General features: G+C 42.8%; 1 protein-coding gene across 4 annotated transcripts in view; it reads left to right on the top strand.

Moving 5' to 3' along the window:
- The window catches only part of LOC132823623 (transcription initiation factor TFIID subunit 4-like), a 339,253-nt gene that overhangs the window by 57,467 nt on the left and 257,308 nt on the right, over window positions 1-24,478 (top strand). For all 4 annotated transcript variants that reach the window (XM_060837554.1, XM_060837553.1, XM_060837552.1 and 1 more), the window contains exons 6-9: window positions 635-757; window positions 5,568-5,657; window positions 12,328-12,579; window positions 14,752-14,845. In XM_060837554.1, the coding sequence (XP_060693537.1) occupies window positions 635-757; window positions 5,568-5,657; window positions 12,328-12,579; window positions 14,752-14,845 (559 nt within the window). The remainder of the gene's footprint in view (window positions 1-634; window positions 758-5,567; window positions 5,658-12,327; window positions 12,580-14,751; window positions 14,846-24,478) is intronic.

Below are 24,478 nucleotides of genomic sequence, written 5' to 3'. Positions count from 1 at the left end.
TTCCATAACCAGCAACATCCTGATAAATCTCTTCTGAACCCTCTCCAGCTTAATAATATTCTCCCTGTAACTGGGTGACTAGAACTGGACACAGTCTTCCAGAAGAGACCTCACCAATGTCCTGTACAGCCTCAACATGACGTCCCAACCCCTATACTCAAAGGGATGAGCGATGAAAACAAGCATGCCAAATGCCTTTTTAACCACCCTTTCTATATGTGACGCAAACTTCAAAGAATTATGTACCTGCACTCCTAGGTCCCTCTGTTCTACAATTATCTAGAGTTCTACCATTAATTTTATTCCTACACCTTCCAACCCTATATCAGTTCTCATTATTGATTTAATTAACACTTCTTACTAGTTAGTCTGTATCTAGGATCAGACAATGAAAGTTTGGATTTGCATCATGATGGGTGGACAACAGGAGTTGGATGAGGAGAACCTCACAAGCTGCATTCGTGAGCAGAACAACTCATTATAAAGTGCATGATGGCATTGCTTCCTTACTTCTTATAAATGTAGAATATTCACACACTGGACTCCAGGAAATGAGGGAAGAAGGCAGAGGATAGAATAGGAAGCAGGCCAATAAATACCTGTGATTAATACCCTAACTCTCTTGTAAATCTAGGAAATGCAGGAAAATGTGAAGAAATGCAAGAACTTTCTCGCAACCTTGATAAAACTAGCATCGCACAGCGGACAGCCTGCAGACACCTCCTGGAATGTGAAGAGTCTTGTTCAAGACCTGCTGGCAAGTGGCAAAGCTTGGTTATAAGTGGTTTTATAATAGTAATTAGAATCTTTGTGAACTATCTAGCCCAATGCCAGTTTAACCTAAAAGTGAAGTGAATTTCCTGGACTGTGAACTGTGTCCCAGATTGGAAAAGGCTAAGAATCTGTTTGTGTGACATGAGGGAGAAAGTGTCTGCATGTCTGAGCAAAAATAGTGTTAACTGAGAACACAATCCTGACAGTGTTTGCATGAAATCCTCCAATTCATGCACGCAGGTGTTAGTGAATGGTTCAAGTATTGTGGCGTTCTTCAGTTTGTCTTCTGCAGAAGTACATGAGTTCCAAAAACAATTTGATCACCTTATTTGAAAGGCTTATTTTTTTCTATTTGACTCGTGACATGGGAATCGCTGGCTGGCTAGCATCAATTGCCTGTCCCTAGCTGCTCTTGAACTGTGTGCCTTGTTAAACCATTTCAAAGGGCAATTTAGAGCCAACCACAATGCTGTGGGTCTGGAGTCACATGGAAGCCAGATCAGCTGCTGATGGCAGATATCCTTCTCTGAAGGACATTAGTGAGCCAGATTGGATTTTCTGACAGGAGTAGATTCTTCATTCCAAATCTTATTTTAATTAAATTCAAATTCCGCCATCTGTTGTGGTGAGATTCAAAACTGGGTCCCCAGAATATTAGCTGAGTTTCTGGGTTCATAGTCTCGTGATAATACCAGTAGGCCCACTGCCTCCCCTGTGAATGAATAGAAAGCAGAGTGTGTGAATCAGTAATGATTTCTTAGAAGGTGGAGTTGGTGATGACGTCCAGAGAGATGCTCTTAGTTTGTTGTTACAGAAGTATAAAACCATCGATGGGGACGGATCAATGTGACATCTGTTGCAGTTGTTGAATTGGGGATGAAGATTTGGTTTAGTTGAAAAATTCAGGGAAATGAATAAATATGAGGCAAAGACATTCAAATGTAGATAAAGTAAAGTAATACATTTGGATGGAAATGACTGAATCCTAATTTAATCTAGCTTTCAATGAGGGAAAAGAAAATTGGGTACTCTAAGCGTAGACCTTCAAAACGTTTGTGGATTGAGAAGGGTGGGTAATGGGGCACTCGGGAAGGGTTGTTTTACATCAGACTGTTGTGTGCAGTTTTGGAGACTCCTTGAACAAGAAACTTGGAAATGCAGTCAAGTTTAATTTTAGATTGTTTGATGGGCTGGTGCTGTCACTGGCCTTACTGTCCATCCTTAACTGCTTCTGCAATGACCGGCTGACTTGGTCATTTCAGAGGCAGTTAAGACTCAACCATATTGCTCAGGATCACAGATAAGACAAGGAATTTCCTTGTCTTAAGACATTAGTAAACCAGCTATTGGTTACATAATTGCTATTAGCTTTTAATTCCACATTTGTCATTATTTGAATTCAAATTTTGCAGTCTGCCATTAGCCTGGAATTCTGGGTTACGCATCCAGTGATGTTACCACTATACAACTCTGTCACCTGGAATGTAATCAGGGAAGAAAGAATAAACTTCAAATGAGTGATTCTACTCCCTGAAACAGAAATGGTTGAAGGGATCTGTGAAGTTATACAAAACAATGAAAATGTAAGAGAATAAAGAGTGAAAGATTTAGTCAACTGGACAAAACAAAATCCATTAGAGAGGGGAAGCATACTCATGTTTGGTACAAGGAACAGAAATGTTGCAAAAGGAGTTAGCCATTCAGCCCTTCAAGTCTGTCTGCCAATCTGTTCAATTGTGGCTGATCTTTGCCACAACTTAATATTCCCTTTTAGTTTCATCATCTTTGATATCTTTGTGACAAAATTCTGCTGAACTTGAAAGCTGCTGTTGGCCCCTCACATTTACAGTCCTTTGTGGTTGCTGGTTGAGGACACTTGGTGGGATATGGGATAATACTGTGATTTCCACTTGCTTTGTGAACCTCATTTCTATGAGCTCATCATCCTCCACCATTTCCACCACAATCAGACCCCACCACCAGAAATATATTTCCCTCCCCAACTCTATCAACATTTTGCAGAGACCATTCCCTCCACAATTCCCTTGTTAGGTCCACACCCCCACCAACCCACCCTCTATTCCTGGCACCTTCTCTTGTTGCAGCAAGAGGAGTAAAATCTGCGCCCACACCTCCCCCTCACCTCCATCTAAGGCCCCAAAAGGATCCTTCCAAATTCAGCAGAGAGTTTCCTGCACATTCAAACACCTCATCTACTGTGTCTGTTGCTCTCGACGTTGCCTCCTCTATGTTGGGGAGACAGGATGCTAACTCGTGGAACATTTCAGGGAACATCTCTGGGACATATCCACCAAACAATCCCACTGTCCTGTGGCTGACCACTTCAACTCCACCAAGGACATGCATGTCATGGGCCGCCTCCACTGCCAAATCCTAGCCACCTGATGCCTGGAGAAAGAACACCTCATCTTCTGCCTTGAGACCCTCTAACCACATGTCATCGACATTGATCTCACCAGTTTCCTCATCTCCCCTACCCCCACCTCATCCCAGATCCAACCTTCCAACTCGTCACCACCCTCTCGATTTGTCGTACCTTGTCTTTCTTCTTTCCCACCTATCGCTCCACTCTCCTCTCTGACCTATCACCTTCACCCTCCTCCATCTTCACTCCCACCTGCATCTCCTGATTGCCTTCCCAATTACCTACCCCCCCAGCCCCACCCTCCAATTTATCTCTCAGCACCACCCCCCACAGCATTCCTGATGAAGGGCTTATGTCCGAAATATCGACTTCCCTGCTCCTTGGATGCTGCCTGACCTGCTGTACTTTTCCAGCATCACACTCTCGACTCAGTCCTATTAGCTGTGCTGTGCCGGGAAGAATGTGGAATGTATTGCAACAAGTGCAAATTGAAACAGAAAAGACATTCTCATTAAATACTTGAAGGATATAGAAGGAAATGGGGGCAGAGCAAGGATAAGAGTGAATAGTTCCACTTAAAGAATGAGCATAAGGGAGTCAAGGCAGGAAATATTAAGTATTGAGCCCCTCCCTGCAGCAGGCCACTGTCCCTATCTGTTCCAAGAGGCCAACACCATCCCTGTGCCTAAGAAGGCTCATGCAGCATGTCTCAATGACTACCGCCCAGTGGCCTGAAGTTCGGTGGTTATGAAGTGCTTTGAAAGGCTGGTCACTGCTTAAAAATACAGGGTAGACCATTGAGGACAGAGATGAGGAGAAACATCTTCACCCAGAGAGTGGTGGCTGTGTGGAATGCTCTGGCCCAGAGGGCAGTGGAGGCCCAGTCTCTGGATTCATTTAAGAAAGAGTTGGACAGAGCTCTCAAGGGTTATGGAGATAAGGCAGAAACAGGATACTGATTAAGGATGATCAGCCATGATCATATTGAATGGTAATGCAGGCTTGAAGGGCAGAATGGCCTACTCCTGCACCTATTGTCTATTGTCTAATCAACTCTAGCCTCCCCACTACTCTTGACCCACTGCAATTTGCCTATCGGACCAACAGATCTATGTCAGATGTCATATCACTTGCCCTTCCCTCCTCCCTCGAACACCTTTACACCAAGAACAGCAACGTAAGAATCCTACTCATTGCCTACAGTTCAGCCTTCAACCCTATTATCCCCTCGAGACTGATTACTAAACTTCGCAATCTCGGACTAATCCCCACTCTCTGCAAATGGATCCTCAGATTCCTGACTCAGACCACAATCAGTGAAAACTGGGGACAATATTTCATCTTCACTAGCACTCAATACTGGAGCCCCCCCCCCCCCCCCCTTTACTGTACTCAATGTGTACCCATGACTGCGTTGCCAAATGCCAGACTAATACCATTTACAAGTTCGCTGATGACACCATCATAGTCAGTCGAATCTCAGATGGTGACAAAGCCGACTACAGATAGGAGGTGGTAGACCTGGAAAAATGGTGCACTGAAACCAACCTGGCTCTCAATGCTGGCAAAACCAAGGAACTCATTATTGACTTTCAGTGGGATGTTACTCCTGTCTCCCCCACACATTAACAGCACAGAGGTGGAACGTGTGGAGAATGTCGAGCTCCTGGGAGTGGTCATCCACAACAAGCTTTCTTGGACTCTTCAGGTAGATGCACTGGTTACAAAGGCCCAACAACGTCTCCTCTTCCTCAGGCAGCTGAGGAAATTTGACATGACGGCAAATACCCTTGCCAGCTTTTATAGGTGCGCCATCGAGAGCATTCTGTCTGGATGTATCACTACCTGGTATGGTAATTGTACCATTCAAGATCAGAGACGGTTACAGAGGGTGGTGAACTCGGCCCAGACAATCACAAAGGCCAACCTCCCATCGATAGAATCATCTACCAGCTGCTGTCAAGGAAAGGCCGCCAGCATTCTCAAAGATCCGTCCCACCTTGGCAACCTCTACCATCGGGCAGAAGGTACAGAAGCTTGAACACGCACCAGCCGGTTTCAAAACAGTTTGTACCCTACTGTTGTTAGAATACTGAATGGACTCTCAAACTCTTAACATTCACCTATACCTGTGTTTTTGTTTTTACCACTGTTTACCTATTATTTACTATCTATGCTATTTAACTCTGATCTGCCTGTATTACTCGCAAGACAAAGCTTTTCACTGTGCCTTGCTACTTGTAACATTAAATACAATTCAAATCAATTGAGCTGTATCATTTTGTGTACTGACATTTTTACTGAGACAGCATCCCACTGTAGGAAAAATGGTCAAAATCGCCTAATATTAACAATGTTGCTCCACACTGGGAAAATCCTAACTAGCTGTCTGTTTTTCTCTTTTAAGGACTCTAAGATTGAACCAGAAGAGTTCACTAACAGACTTCAGTCAGAACTTAACTCATCTCCACAGCCATACCTGGTGCCTTTTCTCAAGGTGTGGTACGAATACAAACAGGATGTATATTTTTAACGGCGATCTCTGTGCACTTTATGTACATCTTCAGGTCCTGTAAGAATTGGACACTCTGCAGCTTCTTTCATAGTAAGAAAACCCTGCTGGATGCAGAGTAAAGCTCTCTCTCCTTTCTGATCAGTTACTCCCAGGGCAGGTACAGCATGGGTTACAAAGGGAGTGAAGATGAATTTAATAATGTATTTAACCCAATTCGTAGAAGACTATCCTGAATGAGATTTTGATTTCCCATGTTAGTCACAGTAAAATCAAGTTATCAAATTAGTGTGGTTAAAGACAACATGTGAATTTCACTTTGCAGCTGCTCTGAGACCTCCATCTCAGCCTGTTCCTGGATCGAAGGAGGCAGTGATGTTCCAATTATTTGTCCTGCTGTCATGACTTTGGCTAAAATTAAATGTTGCTGAGATACTTGAATCATTGATAGTCACAGATGAGGTTCCTGAAGACTGGAGGTTGGCTAATGTGGTGCCACTGTTTCAGAAAGGTGGTAAGGACAAGCCAGGGAACTATAGACCAGTGAGCCTGACATCAGTGGCGGTTAAGTTGGGGAATCCTGAGGGACAGGGTTGCATGTATTTGGGAAATTATTTGTCACTAACTTGGTTGAGTTTTTTGAAGAAGTAACAAAGAGGATTGATGAGGGCAGAGCAGTGGAGATGGTCTATACGAACTTCAGTAAGGCATTTGACAAGGTTCCTCATGGTAACAAGGTTAGATCACATGGAATACAGGGAGGACTAGCCATTTGAATACAAAATTGGCTCGAAGGTAAACAACAGGCGGTGGTGGTGGTGGAGGGTTTCTTTTCAGACTGGAGGCCTGTGACCAATGGTATGCCACTAGGATCAGTGCTAGGTCCACTGCCTTTTGTCATTTATATAAATAATTTGGATGTGAATATAGGAGGTATAGTTAGTAAGTTTGCAGATGACATCAAAATTGGAGGTGTAGTGGACAACAAAGAAGGTTACTTCAAAGTAGAATGGGATCTTGATCCGATTGACCAATGGGCTGAGGAGTGGCAAATGGTGTTTAATTTAGATAAATGTGAAGTACTGCATTTTGGAAAGACAAATCTTAGCAGGACTTGTACACTTAATGGTAAGGTCCTAGGGAGTGTTGCTGAACAAAGCGACCTTGGAGTGCCGGTTTATAGTTCCTTGGAAGTAGAGTCGCAGTTAGATAGGATAGTGAAGAAGGCGTTTGGTATTCTTTGGTTTGCTTTCCATTATTGGTCAGAGCATTGAGTATGGGAGTTGGGTGGTCATGTTGTGGCCTTACAGGATGTTGGTTATTGGAATATTGTGTGTAATTCTGGTCTCCCTGCTATAGGAAGGATGTTGTGAAACTTGAAAAGGTTCAGAAAAGATGTACAAGGAGATTGCTAGGTTTGGAGGATTCGAGCTATAAGGAGGCTGAACAGGCTGGAGTGTCAGAGGCTGAGGGGTGACCTTATAGAGGTTTATAAAATCATGAGGGGCATGAATAGGGTAAATAGACAGTCTTTTCCTTGGGTTGGGAGAATCCAGACCTAGAAGGTGAGAGAGGAAAGATTTAAGAGGGACATAAGGGACAACGTTTTCACACAGCGGATGGTGTGTGTATGGAATGAGCTGCCAGAGGAAATGGTGGAGACTGGTACAATTGCAACATTTACAAGACATCAGGATGTGTACATGAATGGGAAGGGTTGAAAGGGATATGGACCAAGTGGTGACGAGATTAATTTACAGTATCTGATTGGCATGGGCGAATTGGACCGATGGATCTGTTTCCGTGCTGTACGTCTCCATGACTCCAAGTGCAGAAAAGGGATTGTGCAAGTTGAGTTTTGAACTTCACTTTCATTTGCAGATAATTTACACTTGTTTATTGTGAGCTCTTGTTTTATCGTGGAGTTGGTAGAGACCTGCAGAGGGATAAGGAAATGTGGAAGAAATTGGTCATTCTGCAGCATAAAATAAGCTGGAAAAGCAAATTCCTAGTTTCCCTCTTTGCTGTGTTCATTCAGTTGATTGTCATTTGAGAGCTGTGGGTATGCTGGTTTGATTCAATGCTTCTCAAGGAAGAAGGTGGAAACCCCTAGTGATTCTGTAGCTTATGGCTATTGAGAAGTGAATGTGTTAACATTTAGAGCCATAGAGTCCCACGGCATGGAGACAGGCACTCTGGCCCAAGCTGTCTGTGCCAACCAAAATATCCGTGCATGCTAACCCCATTTTCCTGCACTTGGTCGTAATCCTTCTAATCCTTTCCTATCCGTGTATTTGTCTAAATGCCTTTTAAATGTTAATGTATCCACCTCAACCACTTCTGCTGACAGCTCATTCCATATGTGTACCACCCGGTGTTTAAAAAAAAATTGCACCTCAGGTTCCCTTCTCTCCACGTTAACCTTATACTGATGTCATGTAGTCCTCGATTCCCCAACCCTGGGAAAAAGGCTGAGTGCATTCACCATCTTCATGCATCTCGTGATCTTATATAGCTCTATAAGGTCCCTCCTCCGTCTCCTACGCTCTGAAGATAAACGTCCTAGTTTGTCCAACCTCTACCTATAACTAGGACATTGAGTCCAGGCAACATCCTTGTAGATGTCTTTTGCTGTCTTTCCAGTTTAATAACATCCTTTCTATAGGAAGGTGACCAAAACTGAATACACTACTCCAAGTGCGGTTTCACCAACGACCTGTATAACTGCAACATAACGCCCCAACTTCTCTGCTCAGTGCCCAGACTGATGAAGGCCAGTATGCCAAAAGCCTCCTTCACTGCCCTGTCTACCTGTGAACTCCACTTTCAGAGAACGGTGCACCTGGACTCCAAGATCCCTCTGCTCCACCACACTAGATTACTTACAGTGTGGAAACAGGCCCTTCGGCCCAACAAGTCCACACCGACCCGCCGAAGCGCAACCCACCCATACCCCTACACATACCCCTTACCTTACACTACGGGCAATTTAGCATGGCCAATTCACCTGACCCGCACATCTTTGGACTGTGGGAGGAAACCGGAGCACCCGGAGGAAACCCACGCAGACACGGGGAGAATGTGCAAACTCCACACAGTCAGTCGCCTGAGGCGGGAATTGAACCCAGGTCCCTGGCGCTGTGAGGCAGCAGTGCTAACCACTGTGCCACCGTGCCGCCCTCCATTTAAGGCCCTACCATTCACAAAGAAACTCCTACCTTGATTTGACTTTCCGAAATGCAAGGCCTTGCACTTATCTGTGTTAAACTCCATTTGCTATTTTTCAGCCGACTTCCCCAGCTGATCAAGGTCCTGCTGCAATTTCTGATAACCACCTTCACTGTCCACGATTCTTCATATTTTAATGTCATCTGCAAACTCAGTAATCATGCCTTGTATGTTCTTATTCAAATCATTGATATAGATTACAAGCAGTAATGGGTCCAGCACCAACTCCTGAGGCACTCAACAAGTCACAGGCCTCCAGTCTGACAAGCATCCTTCTACTGTTACCATCTGCTTCCTACCATCAAGCCAATTTTATATCCAGTTTGTCAGCTTGCCCTGGATTCCAAGCGATCTAACCTTCCAGAGCAGCCTACCATGTGAAACCTTAAATGAAATCCATGTAGACTACATCTACCACCTGTTGACCTTCCTGGTCACTTCTTCAAAGAACTCTAACAAATATGTGAGGCATGATCTCCCATTCACAAAGCCATGCTGACTACTCCTAATCAAATCCTCTCTTTCAAAATGCATGTATATCTTATCCCTTAGAATCTTCTCTAGTAACTTACCTAACACAGATGTTGCGCTTACTGGTCCACAGTTTCCAGGTTTTTCTTTGCAGCCCTTCTTGAATAATGGCACAACATTTGCTATCCTCCAGTGTTCTGGGACCTCACCTGTGGCTAATGATGCAAAACTATCAGCCAGGGTCCCTGTAATTTCTTGTCTAGCCTGTGTTCTTGAATTTATCTGGTCAGGACCAGGGATTTATTCACCTTCATACTTTTGAATACATCCAATACCACCTCTACTGTGGTATGGACGGTCCCCAAGATATCACCACTAACTTCCCCAAGCTCCCAAGTCTTCATGTCTTATTCCATGTTAAACACAAGAGGAGAAATACTCATTGAGAACTTTGCCCATCTCATGTTGTTCTACACGTGTCCACTTTGGTCCTTGAGGTGTCCTGTTCTCTCTGTAATTATTCTTTTGCCTTTAATATACTTAAACTACCTCTTTGGATTCACCCTAATCTTCTCAGCCAAGGCTATCATGTGTCCCTTTTTCACCCTCCTGATTTCCTTCTTCAGTAAACTCCTGCATTCCCTGAATACCTCCAGGGATTCCCTCGAGCCCAGCTGCCTGTACCTGAGCCACGCCACCTCATTTCTTTCTGGTCAAAGTTTCAATATCTCTTGTCATTTCAGGGTTCCCTATTCCTGCTAGTCTTGCCCGTCTCCCTCACAGGAACATATGAACCTTGATCTCTAGTTATCTCACTTGTAAAGGCCTCCCACTTGCCAGACATCCCTTTGCCTGCAAACAAACTACTCCAACCTCCAATCAATCTCTGCATGTCCTGTCCAATTCTGTACAAATTTGCCTTGTCCCAGTTTTGAACTTGAAGCTGTGAACCAGTTTTGTCCCTCTCCATAACTGTTTTAAAACTAATAATACTATGGTCACTGGTCCTAAAGTGCTGCCCCACTGTCACCTCCATCATCTGTCCTCCCCTATTTCCTAAGAGTGGGTTGGGTTTTGCCCCTTCCCGAGTAGGACCCTCTATGTACTGCTTGAGGAAACTTTCCTGAGCACACTTAACAAATTCCACCCCATCTAAGCCCTCAGTCCCAGTCTATGTTAGGAAAATTAAAATCCCCATCTATGACCACCCTTTTTGTCCTGCAACTCTCCCCAATCTCCATGCATAGTTGTTCCTCTAATTCCTGTTGACTACTTGGGGCCCGTAGTCCAACCCCAATAATGTCACTAACCCCTTCTTATTTCTTAGCTCCACCCACAAAACTTCACTGGATGATCCTTCAGTTATTTCTTCTCTGATTACTGCTGTGGTACTCGCCCTAGTCAAAAATACAACTCCCCATCCCTCCTTTCAACTACTCTGTCTTGCCTAAAACACGTGTACCCTGGCACATTAAGCTGCCAGTTCTGTCCTTCCTTTAGCCATGTTTCTGTAATTGCGGTAATGTCCCAGTCCCAGGTACCTATCCATGCCCTGAGTTCATCAGCCTTACCTGTCAGCCTGATGAAGGGCTTATGCCCGAAACGTCGAATTTCCTATTCCTTGGATGCTGTCTGACCTGCTGTGCTTTAACCAGCAACACATTTTCAACACTTACCTGTCAGCCGCCTTGCATTGAAATAGATGCCATTTAATCCGACAGGCTTTCCTTGCTCTCTGTCGTGTTCCAGCCTGACCTGTTTCTTCAACTTAGTATTTCTGATTACTGTATCTCCTTCAAACCTTACACTTGCTTCCCTGCTGTTGAGCATCCCATCCCCCTGCCAATCTACTTTAAACCCTCTTTTGCAGCACTAACAAACCTAGCCACCAAGATATTGGTCCCCTTCCAGTTCAGGTGCAACCCATCCCTTCTGTACAGGTCACCTCTGCCCCAGAAATTGATCTAAAAATCTGAATCCCAGGCCCTGCACCAATTCTTCAGCCATACATTCATCTTCCATATCCTCCTGTTTTTAGCCTCACTAGCACATGGCACTGAAAGTAATCCAGAGATTATCACCAACGAGCTCTTGTTTTTTGACTTTCTTCCCAGCTCTCCATAATCGCTCTGCAGACCCTCATCCCTATTTCTACCTGTGTCATTTGTGCCAACGTGCGTAACAACTTCTGGCTGCTCACCCTACCCCCGATAACATTCTGCAGCCACTCCGAGATAGCCTCAATGCTGGCACCCGGGAGGCAACACACTATCCTGGGTACTGTTTACAGCCACAGAATCTCCTGTCTATCCCTCTAACTATTGAGTCTCCTATCACTAAGGTCCTGTTTACCTTTGCTCTTTCCTGCTGTGCCCCAGAGCTAGTTGTTGTGCCACTGACCTGGCCATTGCTGCTTTCCCCAGAATGGTCATCCTCCTACACAATATCCAAATGGTATACTTGTTTTTGAGGGGAAAGGCCACAGGGAATTCCTGTAATCTCTGTCTACTTCCTTTGCCTTTCCTGGTAGTCATCCAATGACTCTGCCTGCACTTTAGATGTGACCAACTCATTGAAACTCATCTCTGGAGAAGACAGAATCATTTGAGTGTATTTCTCTCACCTTAACAATCTACTGATGTTCCACTGGATGTATGAATGAGATGGGAAAGACTATTTTCACTCTCACTTTGTAAGTCGTTAATAATTGAGGACCCTATTTCTAGCTGTTGGTCAGAATGTATTGGGAATTTGCACATCAGTTTATGCTAGAGACTTAACCTGGGGCACAGATTGTCAGCACCTGTTCAAATCAACAGAAGATATGAGAAAATGGAATATTTGTGGAGCCTATGTTCTTTGCATATATCAAAAGTTCTTGTGAATGATTTAGGAACTGATGATAATCTTGCGTAAAAAGAAGCATTTACATAGCCTTTCTGTTTCTTTCACGCAGAAAAGTTTACCAGCCTTGAGGCAGTCCCTGGTTCGGAATCAGCAGTGCATCCTGCAAGAAAATCAGAAATCACAAGGAGTGGCCTCAGCCCAGGCCACATCGACTGTGCCATCGACAGGAACTGTCAGCACAGTTATGGCTGGATCATCTGTACGAACACAACAACCCATCACTGATAACACAGTCTCGGGAACAAATATTGTGACACAGGCACACATCAACTTGGCTCAGCAAGGGCGCAGCACACATCTGGTGCGTGGTGACTTTAGGTGCCTTGTATCTGATAACAATGGAATATGAGAGTCTTGAATAGTTTGGTAAGGTGGGACGAAAGTTTTTGAAAGGTAAAACCTAATTGCTTGAGATTAAAGTAGAAGTGCATAACATTGGCAATCTACTCGAGGTTCACCGGTATCTGGAAGGATGAAGGCACGTTTACATTTCCTGCAGATTTTCTCCACCTTTGGATATAGACTTTCAGACTCACTGCTTTGTAAAACCTGCCAAAATATGTGGAAGGTAAGGAAATACAGCAAGGAAAAGTCCGGGCCATACGTACTGCAATTTGAAATAAGAAACCAATTGGTTTTACAGCCGGTGAATAAAGGTTCAAAAGCAGGAAAGGATATAAAATGTATTTCTAAATGTTCAAATCATCCCAATTTGACATTCGTCTAAAATGCAGTCAAACATTTAGATAATGCAACAAAGCATGTTCAGGTGTTATCTTGAACTGTGGAGTATGTGTGTAGGAATGGTGTGTATTAACATACTTTCGATTATGTTTTTTTCAAAGAAGGATCAATGTTCTTCACTCAGCAGGATGTCATCTATCCTGTGTATGGGATTAAAGGAGAATTTCCTTTTTTCTTCACTATTACTCTGAATAACTCTCTCAATGGAGTATAATCCAGGCACAAGAAATGATATAAAAACGGAGAATGCTGATAAAACTCAGCAGATCTGGCAGTATCTGTGGAGACAGAAACCGAGTTCATGTATCAAGTCTAGTATATCTCTTCAGAACAGGACATGATTCTTGTTCTTGATGGGGACGAGCATTTATAACATCATTCTCAGGCTTCTTTTCAAGGAAGTTGTTAAATAGTTGATGCATGTTTTTCATGGGCAGACGTTTGGGACCAAGTAGAATTTACCAATCTATGGTAAATATTCTTATAGTCACTGCTGAATTTTATGGGTTTTTTTCTCATTTCAAGTGCGAATTATGCAAATGACTTTGAACACAGTGCTTCAGCTTGGGTTTAGTGCAGTGTTGCAGGGCATCGTTCAAATCTTGGTGCTTAATTGATTGAGAGTCTCTGAAGGGAAACCTGTTGTCTTAAAGAGTAAATTTGAAAGTGATAAATGGATCAGGTTGTACCCCTGGCAATGCCTGTGGTTCTTTTTGTGGCAAACTTTCAAGTCTGCTTGCAATGTGAAAGCTTTGAGAAGAAGTTTGTGTAGCATTTGAATTTGAAACCAAGTCAGAAACAATTTACTATAAACTCAAACATCTTTATTGTCCTGCTTGAATGGCAGTCATTAACTCAACTACTTCAGTGATCTTATGCTTCCAGTTTTGTTTGTTCCTCTTGATCCCTTGAGCTGCCAGGCTCTGCAATGTAGACAGTTCCCAAAATGACTGGGGGCAGTAAACCTTTTTGACTTCAATCTGTAGTGAATGCCATGCGTGGCTGAGTATCCCTGTTTCCCTGGAGAGTGGTGAAGGGGATTGTGGGCGATGCAGTTGTTCCTGTTTCTTGGGGATGGATGTGGGGGTGGGAGGTGTTTTCATGGGAGGCAGGATGCTCTTGTTTCATGAAGGCCAAGAGAGGTGAGGGATCCTCTGGCAGTGGAGTGGGCAGGCAACACGATGTGCATAAATCTGCTGGGTGCTAAGTTGAGCTGTTAGATTCATGATGAGCACAGAGAGAATCAATCTGGTGTTTAAATTTTCTGCAACAGGAAAATGTGAAACTTTGCTCTTGGCTGAATATTACCCTGCAGGCTTCCCAGAAATTTACATTGGGAGGAAGAGGAGAACTTTGCTCCACTGGAAAGCTATGCATTTTAACTGTGATATGTAGAGCTTCAACATGCTTTATGTGGTGACGATGATGCTTGCTTTTCTGATGATGTGCATCACACTTGGAATTGCTATATGCCTAAGAAGTATAAGAGAAACATTCAGTCTCCAGAATAGTGTCCCCTTGTGTCAGGCCAGATATGAAGGTCCACGACGGTATGCATATAAAAGGCTGCAGAAACCTCTGCAAGGTCTACTTTTACATTGTGTGCTATGTAACCAAGTGGAATACAGACGCACATGGGCTGTGAAGCCCTCGCATGTTCAGGATCAAGAGTATTGTGAAGAATGATATTCTTGTGTACAAAATCTCATTACGCCTGTTCTCTTAACAGATCATACAGCCCCCAATACAGACAATGAAAAGGCAATCTGGTCTAGGAGCTCAAGTGAGATTACCGGTGGTTATTACCCCATCTATCACACCAGGTATGATGAGCAATAACCTGTAATTGATAAATGGTAACATCACACCAACATTTTGTCAATTTCAGCTCTGTTTGATGACCAATCTCCATAGCAAAGCAAAACATTGATTGCTAAAATAATGGACAATCTGGAAATAGTCAACAGGTCTGATAGCATTTGTTGGCAATGAACAAACAAAAGCAGCAACTACTGGAGCAACTCAGCAGATCTGACAGTATCTGTGGGGAGAGAAACAAAGTTCATGTTTTGAATTCAGTGATCTTTTTAAAAAAAAATCACTTTTTTTGGATCCCTGTTTGCCTCACCCCTTGTCTAACTAACTTGATTATTTTGATAGATATATTCAACTGTGGAATTCCCCTTTATTAGTTCCCAGTTTCTACTCTCCTCTCTTTGCACCATCTTTTCCTTTCTCACTGTCCCTCTTCCCTTTCATCCCTGTTCTCCCTTGTATTATCAACATTGTATGACGTGTCAAATGGACCTTTTCCTGTTCATCTTACTGTATAGCTGTTGTCATTCAGAGTGCTCTGGCTTTGATTTCCCTAGTTTTCCCTTTGTTTGAATTAACCTTGACTATGCCCAATCTCTCTCACCTTTCCAAGGCAACCCATTGTACAATTGAACATCCACCTGGACACCCCATGCTGGCCTCTTACCCGCCCTCGATCTATTTATAGACACCCCATCCTCCTGGACACCCCGTGCTGGCCTCTTACCCGCCCTCGATCTATTTATAGGATGAACTCAGATTTCTCCAGTTTCCTCATTTCCCCTCCCCCCACCTTGTCTCAGTCGATTCCCTCGAACTCAGCACCGCCCTCTTAACCTGCAATCATCTTCCGGACCTCTCCGCCCCCACCCCACTCCAGCCTATCACCCTCACCTTGACCTCCTTCCACTTATCACATCTCCATCGCCCCTCCCCCAAGTTCCTCCTCCCTACCTTTTATCTTAGCCTGCTGGACACATTTTCCTCATTCCTGATGAAGGGCTTATGCCCGAAACGTCGAATTTCCTGTTCCCTGGAAGCTGCCTGACCTGCTGCGCTCTAACCAGCAACACATTTTCAGCCACAATTGAACTTTTGCCTGCTAATTTTTTTTGTTTCAGTTAACCAGCACCAGATCTTTTTTTTACCCCATTGAAATTGGTCATCCTACAAATAAACTTTTATGTTCTGGATTTTTTTTGAGTTTTTCTGCATGTAATACTTCTAGCAGATGTTATTACTACACGAATCAGATCCCAAACAGGAACTTGGCTTGATAGAACAGTCTTTGTTTGTTTTTAGTCTTAATAAAGTAGTCTCTTGCTGAAACAAAATGTTGCAATGCTGCAAATTTTGCTTTAACAATGAAGCAGAAGTTTGTTAATAAAAGAAATTAGTTTGGTTGATTAGGTTTTAGTAGAACTTCAGAGATTTTTAAACTTGCAGAACGTCCTTTATAAATTGAAAAGAAATAAAACAGCTTTTATATACTACTCAAAAACACCACTGGTAGAATACACTAAACAATGCTCATACGAACACTCGGGTATGAGTATTGTATCTGGCATCTTGGTAGGTTTTAAGTCATTTGAGACTTAAGCTTTTAGACTGGACTGTGATGGCTTCTTCCTGGATCTACCTCACACCCAAGCTTCACTCTACCCCCTTTAAGTAATCCTGTAAAGGTTTTAATTTCAACATTTCTGATCTGGGGCTATCACGAACTCTTCACTCAAAGGTAACCAAATTTGCTATATGTTCTTCTCCTCTCAAGATCACTCCTATGTAGCCATCCAATTCCAAGACTTCACAGGACTGCCTTAAACTTGAACTAAAACAGAAAACACACGTCTCCCTCTCAAGTTATTGCTGGTTCCTTTAAGCTTGCAATAAACTGAGTAAAACCAAGTTTCAAAAGGTTCTCTTGAACCTTGAAGCAACATCATTTACAGTGCTGGATTAACATGGCATTGGAAACGTAGGAAAATAAGAACAGGAGGAGGCAATCAGCCCATCGAGCCTGTTATACCCCTTAATGAGATCATGGCTATCTGTGGCCTAACTCCTTAAATATTTCTTTGGCCCATGTTCCTTAACACCTTTGCTTAACAGCAAAAAAGTATATATCAAATTTAAAATTAACAACTAATCTGTCATCCACTGTTATTTGTGGAAGAAAAGTCAAACATCTGTCATCCTGTGTGTGTTGAAGTGCTTCATAACATCTCTTCTGAACGGTCTGTCCTTAATTCTCAAACTATGGTCCCTGTTTCTAGAATCCCCAATCAGTAGAAATAGTTTATTTTTCTCTCCCCTGTCTTTCCTGTTAATATATTGAAGAATTCAATTCGATCACCTATGACTCTATACCTTAACCCCTGAAATTTCATGTATCATTCTTGTAAACCTTACATTGTACTCTCTCCAAGGCCAAAATATCCTCCTCAAGGTGTGATGTTCAGACCTGCTCACAGCACTCCATGTGGAGGTTTTGTATAACTGCAGCATAACTTCTCCATTTTTACACTCCAGTCCTCTTGACACAAAGATCAGCATTCCATTAGCTTTCTTGATTACTTTCTGCACCTGATTGTGACATTTTAAAGATCTATGAACCTGAACTACTCTATTTAACTTTATACCATCAAAAAAAACCTAATCTATACTTTTTCATTACAAAATGGATCACCTCACACTTGCCTACATTGAATTCCATCTGCCACAACTTCGCCCATTCGTCTAGTCTATCAATATTATCCCTTTGTAATTTATGCTATCATCTGCTGTCCACAGCGCTGCATAAACTTTGAATTATCGGCAAATTTTGATATCTGATTTTCTATTCCATTATCCAATTCATTAATGAGTAATGTGAATAATTGAGGCATTAACACAGATCCTCACGGGACACTACTGGTTGCATCGTGCCAATTTGAGTACCTACCCAATGCTCCCTACTTCTGTTGTCTGTCACTCAAACAATTCCATAACCATGTAGTAAACTGCCCTCAATGCCATGGGCTTCTACCTGAGTTAACAATCTCTTATTTGCGATTTTGCCATGTGCCTTCTGGAAGTCCATATAAATAACATCCATAGACTTTCCACTACGTTCATCACCTCTTCAAAAAAAATTGTGAGGTTTATCGGTATGCTCTACTTATCATGAATCTATGCTGGCTGTCCCTAGTTAACTGAAAATTGTGAAGGTGTTCAGTAATCTGATATGGGAGGTGATGGCCTTGTGTTATTATCACTAGATTGTTAATCCAGAGACTCCAGTAATGTGTTAGTGACCTGAGTTTAAATCTGCTATGGCAGATGATGGAACTTGAATTCAATGATTAAGAAAAATTCTGGGATTCAGAGTCAAATAGTGACCATGAAACTGTTGCCAATTGTTGGAGAATTCCACCTGATTCACTCATGTCGTTTAGGGAAGGAAAAGTACCATCCTTACCCAGCTGGCCTACTTGTGGCTCCAGAAATGTGGTTGACTCTCAAATACCCTATAGCCAGTAAATACTGGCCTGGCCAGTCATGTCAACATCCTGTGAACGAATATTTTAAAAAAATCTTATCCTTGAAAAGGCTCTATCAATTTCCACATATGTTAGGTTAATTGGTCTGTAATTCCCTGGTTTTTGTCTTTCATCTGCTTAAAAAGTGAAGTGATGATCAATGTCTGAGGAATGCTGAAATATTATGGTTAGGGCATACTTCTCGTCCTACTTCCTCTAATACCCTCGGATGGAAGCTTTTGGATCCCAGGGATTTGTCATTCTTTCATTCCTGTAATTTGCTCATTATCAATGTTTTGCTTGCATTAATTTTATTCAGTTTTTGTTTCTGAGCCATTATTAATTTTCTCGGGACTTCTGGCAAAACAATCTGAAATTAACAGAAGTACAAACTGTAACAGTTAGTAGTGCAAACAAACCCATTCACTGTAAAAACAGGCCTTGAATGTTTTCAAAGATAAACACCATGGCTACACAAATAATTCCAAGTTTGTCATTAACTTAAACACCGAAACCCACTGGTAACTAACTCAAAAACTAGAAGCTAAACTTAGAAGAAATAGGATATATATCTCAGAGTTTTTGTCATTTATATAATTGATTTGGATGTGTGCATAAGAGGTATAGTTAGTAAGTTTGTAGATGACACCAAAATTGGAGGACAGCGAAGAAGACTACCTCAGATTACATCAATTGATCAAATGGGCCAATGGACTGAGTGGCAGCAGATGGTGTTTAATTTAGATAAATGTGAGCTGCTGCATTTTGGCAAAGCAAATCTTAGCAGGACTTATGCATTTAATGGTAAGGTCTGAGGGAGTGTTGCTGAACAGAGGGACCTTGGAGTGCAGGTTCATAACTCCTTGAAAGTGGAGTTGCAAGTCGATAGGATAGTAAAGATGGTATTTGGTATGCTTCCTTTTATTGGTCAGAGTATTGAGTACAGGAGTTGGGAGGTCATGTTGTGGCTGTACAGGACATTGGTTAGGCCACTGTTGGAATATTGTGTGCAATTCTGGTCTCCTTCCTATTGGAAGGATGTTGTGAAATTTGAAAAGGTTCAGAAAAGATTTATAAGGATGTTGCCAGGGTTGGAGGATTTGAGCTATAGGGAGAGGCTGAACAGGCTGGGGCTGTTTTCCCTGGAGCCTCAGAGGCTGAGGGGTGACTTATAGAGGTTACAAAATTGAGGGGCATGGTTAGGATAAGTAGACAAAGTCTTTTCCCTGGGGTCGGGGAGTCCAGAACTAGAGGGCATAGGTTTAAGGTGAGAGGGGAAAGATACAAAAGAGACCTAAGGGGCAGCATTTTCATGCAGAGGGTGGTACGTGTATGGAACGAGCTGCCAGAGGAAATGGTGGAGGATGGTACAATTGCAACATTTAAAAGGCATTTGGATGGGTATTTGAAAAGGAAGAATTTAGAGGGATATGGGTTGGGTGCTGGCAGGTGGGACTAGATTGGGGGTTGGGATATCTGGTCGGCATGGATGGGTTGGACCGAAGGGTCTGTTTCCATGCGGTGCATCTCTATGACTTTATGTTCGCGTAACATAGTGAATCTAAGTCTAGCGATCATGTGAGCCCTAACATTTCATCCACTTCAATTAAGTCATTGGCAGAACCAGATCCAGCTTTGATGGGAATAGGTGGTCTTAGTAATTGTACGAAAATGCGAAGTTGATTTCAAGGTCACGTAGGGCACCAAGATTGATTACAACTTGAATCAACTTCTGAGTATTTCGGAAAGGGGAATGGAGTTTTATGCCAGATCTGCAAGCTTTCTGACTTTGGTATTCTCAACATTTAATCAGATGAAATTTTTTCACGTACTGATGGATGTGAAATAAGCAGCCTGATGATTTAGAGAGCGCTAAGATCAAAAGAGGAGGTGTTAGGGTAGAAATGATCATCATTGGCATGCATATGCTGTATTTTTCAAAGGATATCACCAAGGTTAGTATGTTGATGTGAAATTAGGAAATGTAGACAAGTTGTGAGAGGGTAAGTAGTGATGGATGCAATACAGTGTGGATAAATGTGAAGTGGTTCACTTTGGTAAAAACAGCAGAATGGCAGAGTATTAGTTAAGTGGTGATAAATTGTGGAAGGCTGATGTGCAAAGAGATGAGGCTGCACACTAGTCATTTAGAGCATGCATGTAAGTGCAGCAAGTGATGAGGAAGCAAATGATATGTTGGCTTTCATTGCCAGAGAGTTTGAGTATGGAAGCCAGGAAGTTTTCCTACACCTGTACAGGGCCTTGAGACCACATCTGGGTATTGGTGTGCAGCTCTGGTCACCTTTACTAAGAAAAGATGCACTTGCCACAGTGAAGGTTCACCAGACTTATTCAGGAATGGTAGATATATATTGGGTGAGGAGAAATTGGGTTGTATTTGCTGGAGTTTAAAAGAATGAGTGAAATTTAATTGGAATGTATAAAATTCTGACAGGGCTGGACAAAGTGGGTGCAGGGATGATGTTGACCCTGGCTGGGGTGAGCCTGGGTGATCATGGTCTCAGGATGCTTGGTCACCCATTTTAGACTGAAATGTATGTTTGCTTAGAGGGTGGTGAACCTGTGGAATTCTCTACTACAGAAGACCATGGAAGCAAAGTTAATTATAGGTAAGATGGAAAAAAAAATGGATTTCTAGAAGCTAAAGGAGTAGAGAGCATCGTGGTGTCAGAGAATTGGTCATGGTCATGTTGACTGGTGTTGGCCAGTTCAGTGAATTGAATAGTGTACTTTTGTTCCTAAATAGGAAGGAGCTAAAGTTAAATCCTGGGGGAATTCAGAGCTGCTCATGTGGGGTCAGGAAGATAAGTCTTTACAGGTGATTAATTGTATCACTCTTATTGTCTTTGTTTGGACAGTCAGTGTTGACTCCAGCTCAGTAGGTGGCTTACTGCTGAATTTTATCATGAATTGATCCAGATCAGTATCTACACTTCAAAGTGCAATTGGAGAGAGTGATTCAAGAGCAGAAACCCTGTATGATTACTCTTCTGTAGCCAGGGGTGCTCAACCCAACTGCAATATCTCTTCTGCTATCACAAAGGTGATCAATTAACACAGCACAGTCTGATAATGACACTTTAGAACTGATTCATGTCATTTGTAAGACAGTGGATTAATTTTTAATGCACTAAAAGGATTTCATTAGCTTGAGACAAGATATTTGACTTGTTGGGGAAACCTGAAATAGGGGTCAAAGTCAGTCAAATTTATTAAGGAGTTCAAGAGAGATGTCTTCATTCAGAGAGTTGTGAGGATGTGGAACATGCTGCCATGATGAAAAGTATTAAAGTATTTAAGGAAACTCGATCGAAATACAACAGGGAGAGAAAAAATAACAGGATATGTTGATAGGATTAGATGTCTTCAGTTGGGAGGGGACATATGTGGACTTAGAACATAGAGCAGTCCAGCACAGAACAGGCCCTTCAGCCCACGGTGTTGTGCCGACCACTGATCCTCATGAATGCACCCTCAAATTTCTGTGACCATATGCATGCCCAGCAGTCTCTTAAATGTCCCCAGTGACCTCGCTTCCACAACTGCTGCTGGCAACGCATTCCATGCTCTCTCAACTATCTGTGTAAAGAACCCGCCTCTGACATCCCCTCTATACTTTCCTCCAACCAGCTTAAAACTATGACCCCTCATGTTAGCCATTTCTGCCCTGGGAAATAGTCTCTGGCTATCGACTCTATCTATGCCTCTCATTATCTTGTATACCTCAATTAGGTCCCCTCTCCTCCTCCTTTTCTCCAATGAAAAACGTCTGAGCTCAGTCAACCTCTCTTCATAAGATAAACCCTCCTGTCCAGGCAGCATCCTGGTAAACCTCCTCTGAACCCTCTCCAAAGCATCCACATCTTTCCTATAATAGGGCGGCCAGAACTGGACACAGTATTACAAGTGCGGTCTAACCAAAGTTTTATAGAGCTGCAACAAGATCTCAGGACTCTTCAACTCAATCCCCGTGTTAATGAAAGGCAAAACACCATATGCTTTCTTAACAACCCTGTCCACTTGGGTGGCCATTTTAAGGGATCTATGTACCTGCACACCAAGATCCCGCTGTTCCTCCACACTGCCAAGAATCTTGTCATTAATCCTGTATTCAAATTTCAAGTTTGACCTTCCAAAATGCATCACCTCGCATTTATCCAGGTTTAACTCCATCTGCCACCTCTACGCCCATCTCTGCATCCTGTCAATGTCCCGCTGCAGCCTACAACAGCCCTGTATACTGTCAACGACACCTCCAACCTTTGTGTCGTCTGCAAACTTGCTGACTCATCCTTCAATCCCCTCATCCAAGTCATTCATAAAAATTACATAGAGTAGAGGCCCAAGAACAGAGCCCTGTGGAACACCACTCACCACAGACTTCCAGGCAGAAAACTTTCCTTCCACTACCACTTGCTGTCTTCTGCCGACCAGTCAATTCTGTATCCAGGCAGCTAAATTTCCCAGTATCCCATTCCTCCTGACTTCTTAATGAGCCTACCATGGGGAATCTTATCAAATGCCTTGCTGAAGTCCATATACACCACATCCATAGCTCGACCCTCATCAACGTTTCTAGTCACATCCTCAAAGACTTGCATTGATCTTTTGGGTTAAAAGACCTGTTTCTGTGTTAAAATGCTATGTAGCCATAATTTGTAGAAAGACTGTAAAGGCAGATGGTGGGACTGAACCGTGTGACGAGAGCAGGAAAAATGTGCTTAGGGTGTTTGTTCCATTTATTCCCCTAGCACAGCTGTAGTGGCCTGTGAATTCACTGTGTAGTGTCTGACTTGGGGAAAATGGTAAGCACGGTAGAAATGTTTGTGCCACAGCTATTAGGCCAACTGCGGACTTCAAATTCATCCTTGCAGGTTCTGCAGAGATTCCAAGTCGTGCCAATTAGACAAATCTGTCAGTCAATGTTATAAAACCCCTGGGTTGTAGGTGTTGTGCTTATAATGCATTCGATATGTATTCAAAAACATGTTAGAGGTAACTTGGGACAGTCAGTAATCTATGTATCAGGGTATATTCCCCTTTTAGAATCTTTAAATCCATCACTGGTCATAGTCTTCAGAATCTGAGAAATAACCTGAGAGCTGCATGCAAGCTGACTGGGGCAAGAAACTATTGTCGTCATTTCTGGAAGATTTTTAAAATCCGTTTAAAGGCCTGTGATGGAACTAAAAAAGAAATAATTTCAGATAATGAAATAGTCTTGGTTCCTGACTTCATAACAGTTCATAATTTCTGAGGAACCACCTGTTTCTAGTGTAAAGTTTAAGTCTGCAGGTTTACATCCTTGTGATCCCTTACAGCTTGATATTGCAGGAAGGTAAGATTAGACAGTGAGAGAGATGTTCCAGTCATGCTTGGAAACCCATTCTTTGACAAGCAAAGGTGGATGACAAGCAAGAAAACTAACATGAAGAAGTTAATGGGGGAGTGTAAGGATGTTGGAGAATCAAGACAGGAGCTGCAGCAGAGTGATGTGATGTGTTGAGGTGGGGACAAGGACGGTGACGTGGGGTGATCAAAGTATTAAGGAGGTATGTGGACAGCATCAGACAGATGATTGGTTTTTGGGGGGCCAGAGGAGCTTATTGGCAGTGACCATGTCAATGGCCATCTTGGGAAGCATGGAGGAGTAGTGTAAACATTAGTAAGTTGCAATGTCGAGTCAAGGAGGACAGTTGGAGGCCAAGTTTAATGTGGTGGGTGTGCACAGAGGGATTCGTGTGGAAACGGACTGTCAGAATAGGACAAGGGGAGACAGTGGTCTAGATGAATGTGAGGTGTTGCTTTTTGGTATCACCAACCATGGCAGACTTAAAATGCGAAAGAACTGCAGCTGCTGTAAATCAGAAATAAAAACAGAAACTACTGAAAAGTTCAGCAGGTGTGGCAGCATCTGTGGAGAGAAATTAGAGCTAACGTTTTGGGTTGAACAGGAGTAGGGCAGGATTTATACAATTAATGGTAGGGTCCCGGGGAGTATTGATGGTCAAAGAGACATGGTGTGCAGGTGCATAGTTCCGTAAAAGTGGAGTTGCAGGTAGACAGTGTGGTGACGAAGGTGTTTGGCATGCTCACCTT

Source organism: Hemiscyllium ocellatum, chromosome 17 (assembly GCF_020745735.1).
Source record: "Hemiscyllium ocellatum isolate sHemOce1 chromosome 17, sHemOce1.pat.X.cur, whole genome shotgun sequence".
Taxonomy (NCBI): Eukaryota; Metazoa; Chordata; class Chondrichthyes; order Orectolobiformes; family Hemiscylliidae; genus Hemiscyllium; species Hemiscyllium ocellatum.
The sequence above is the reverse complement of the archived record's forward strand: the minus strand, read 5'-3'. Positions and strand labels throughout refer to the sequence as shown.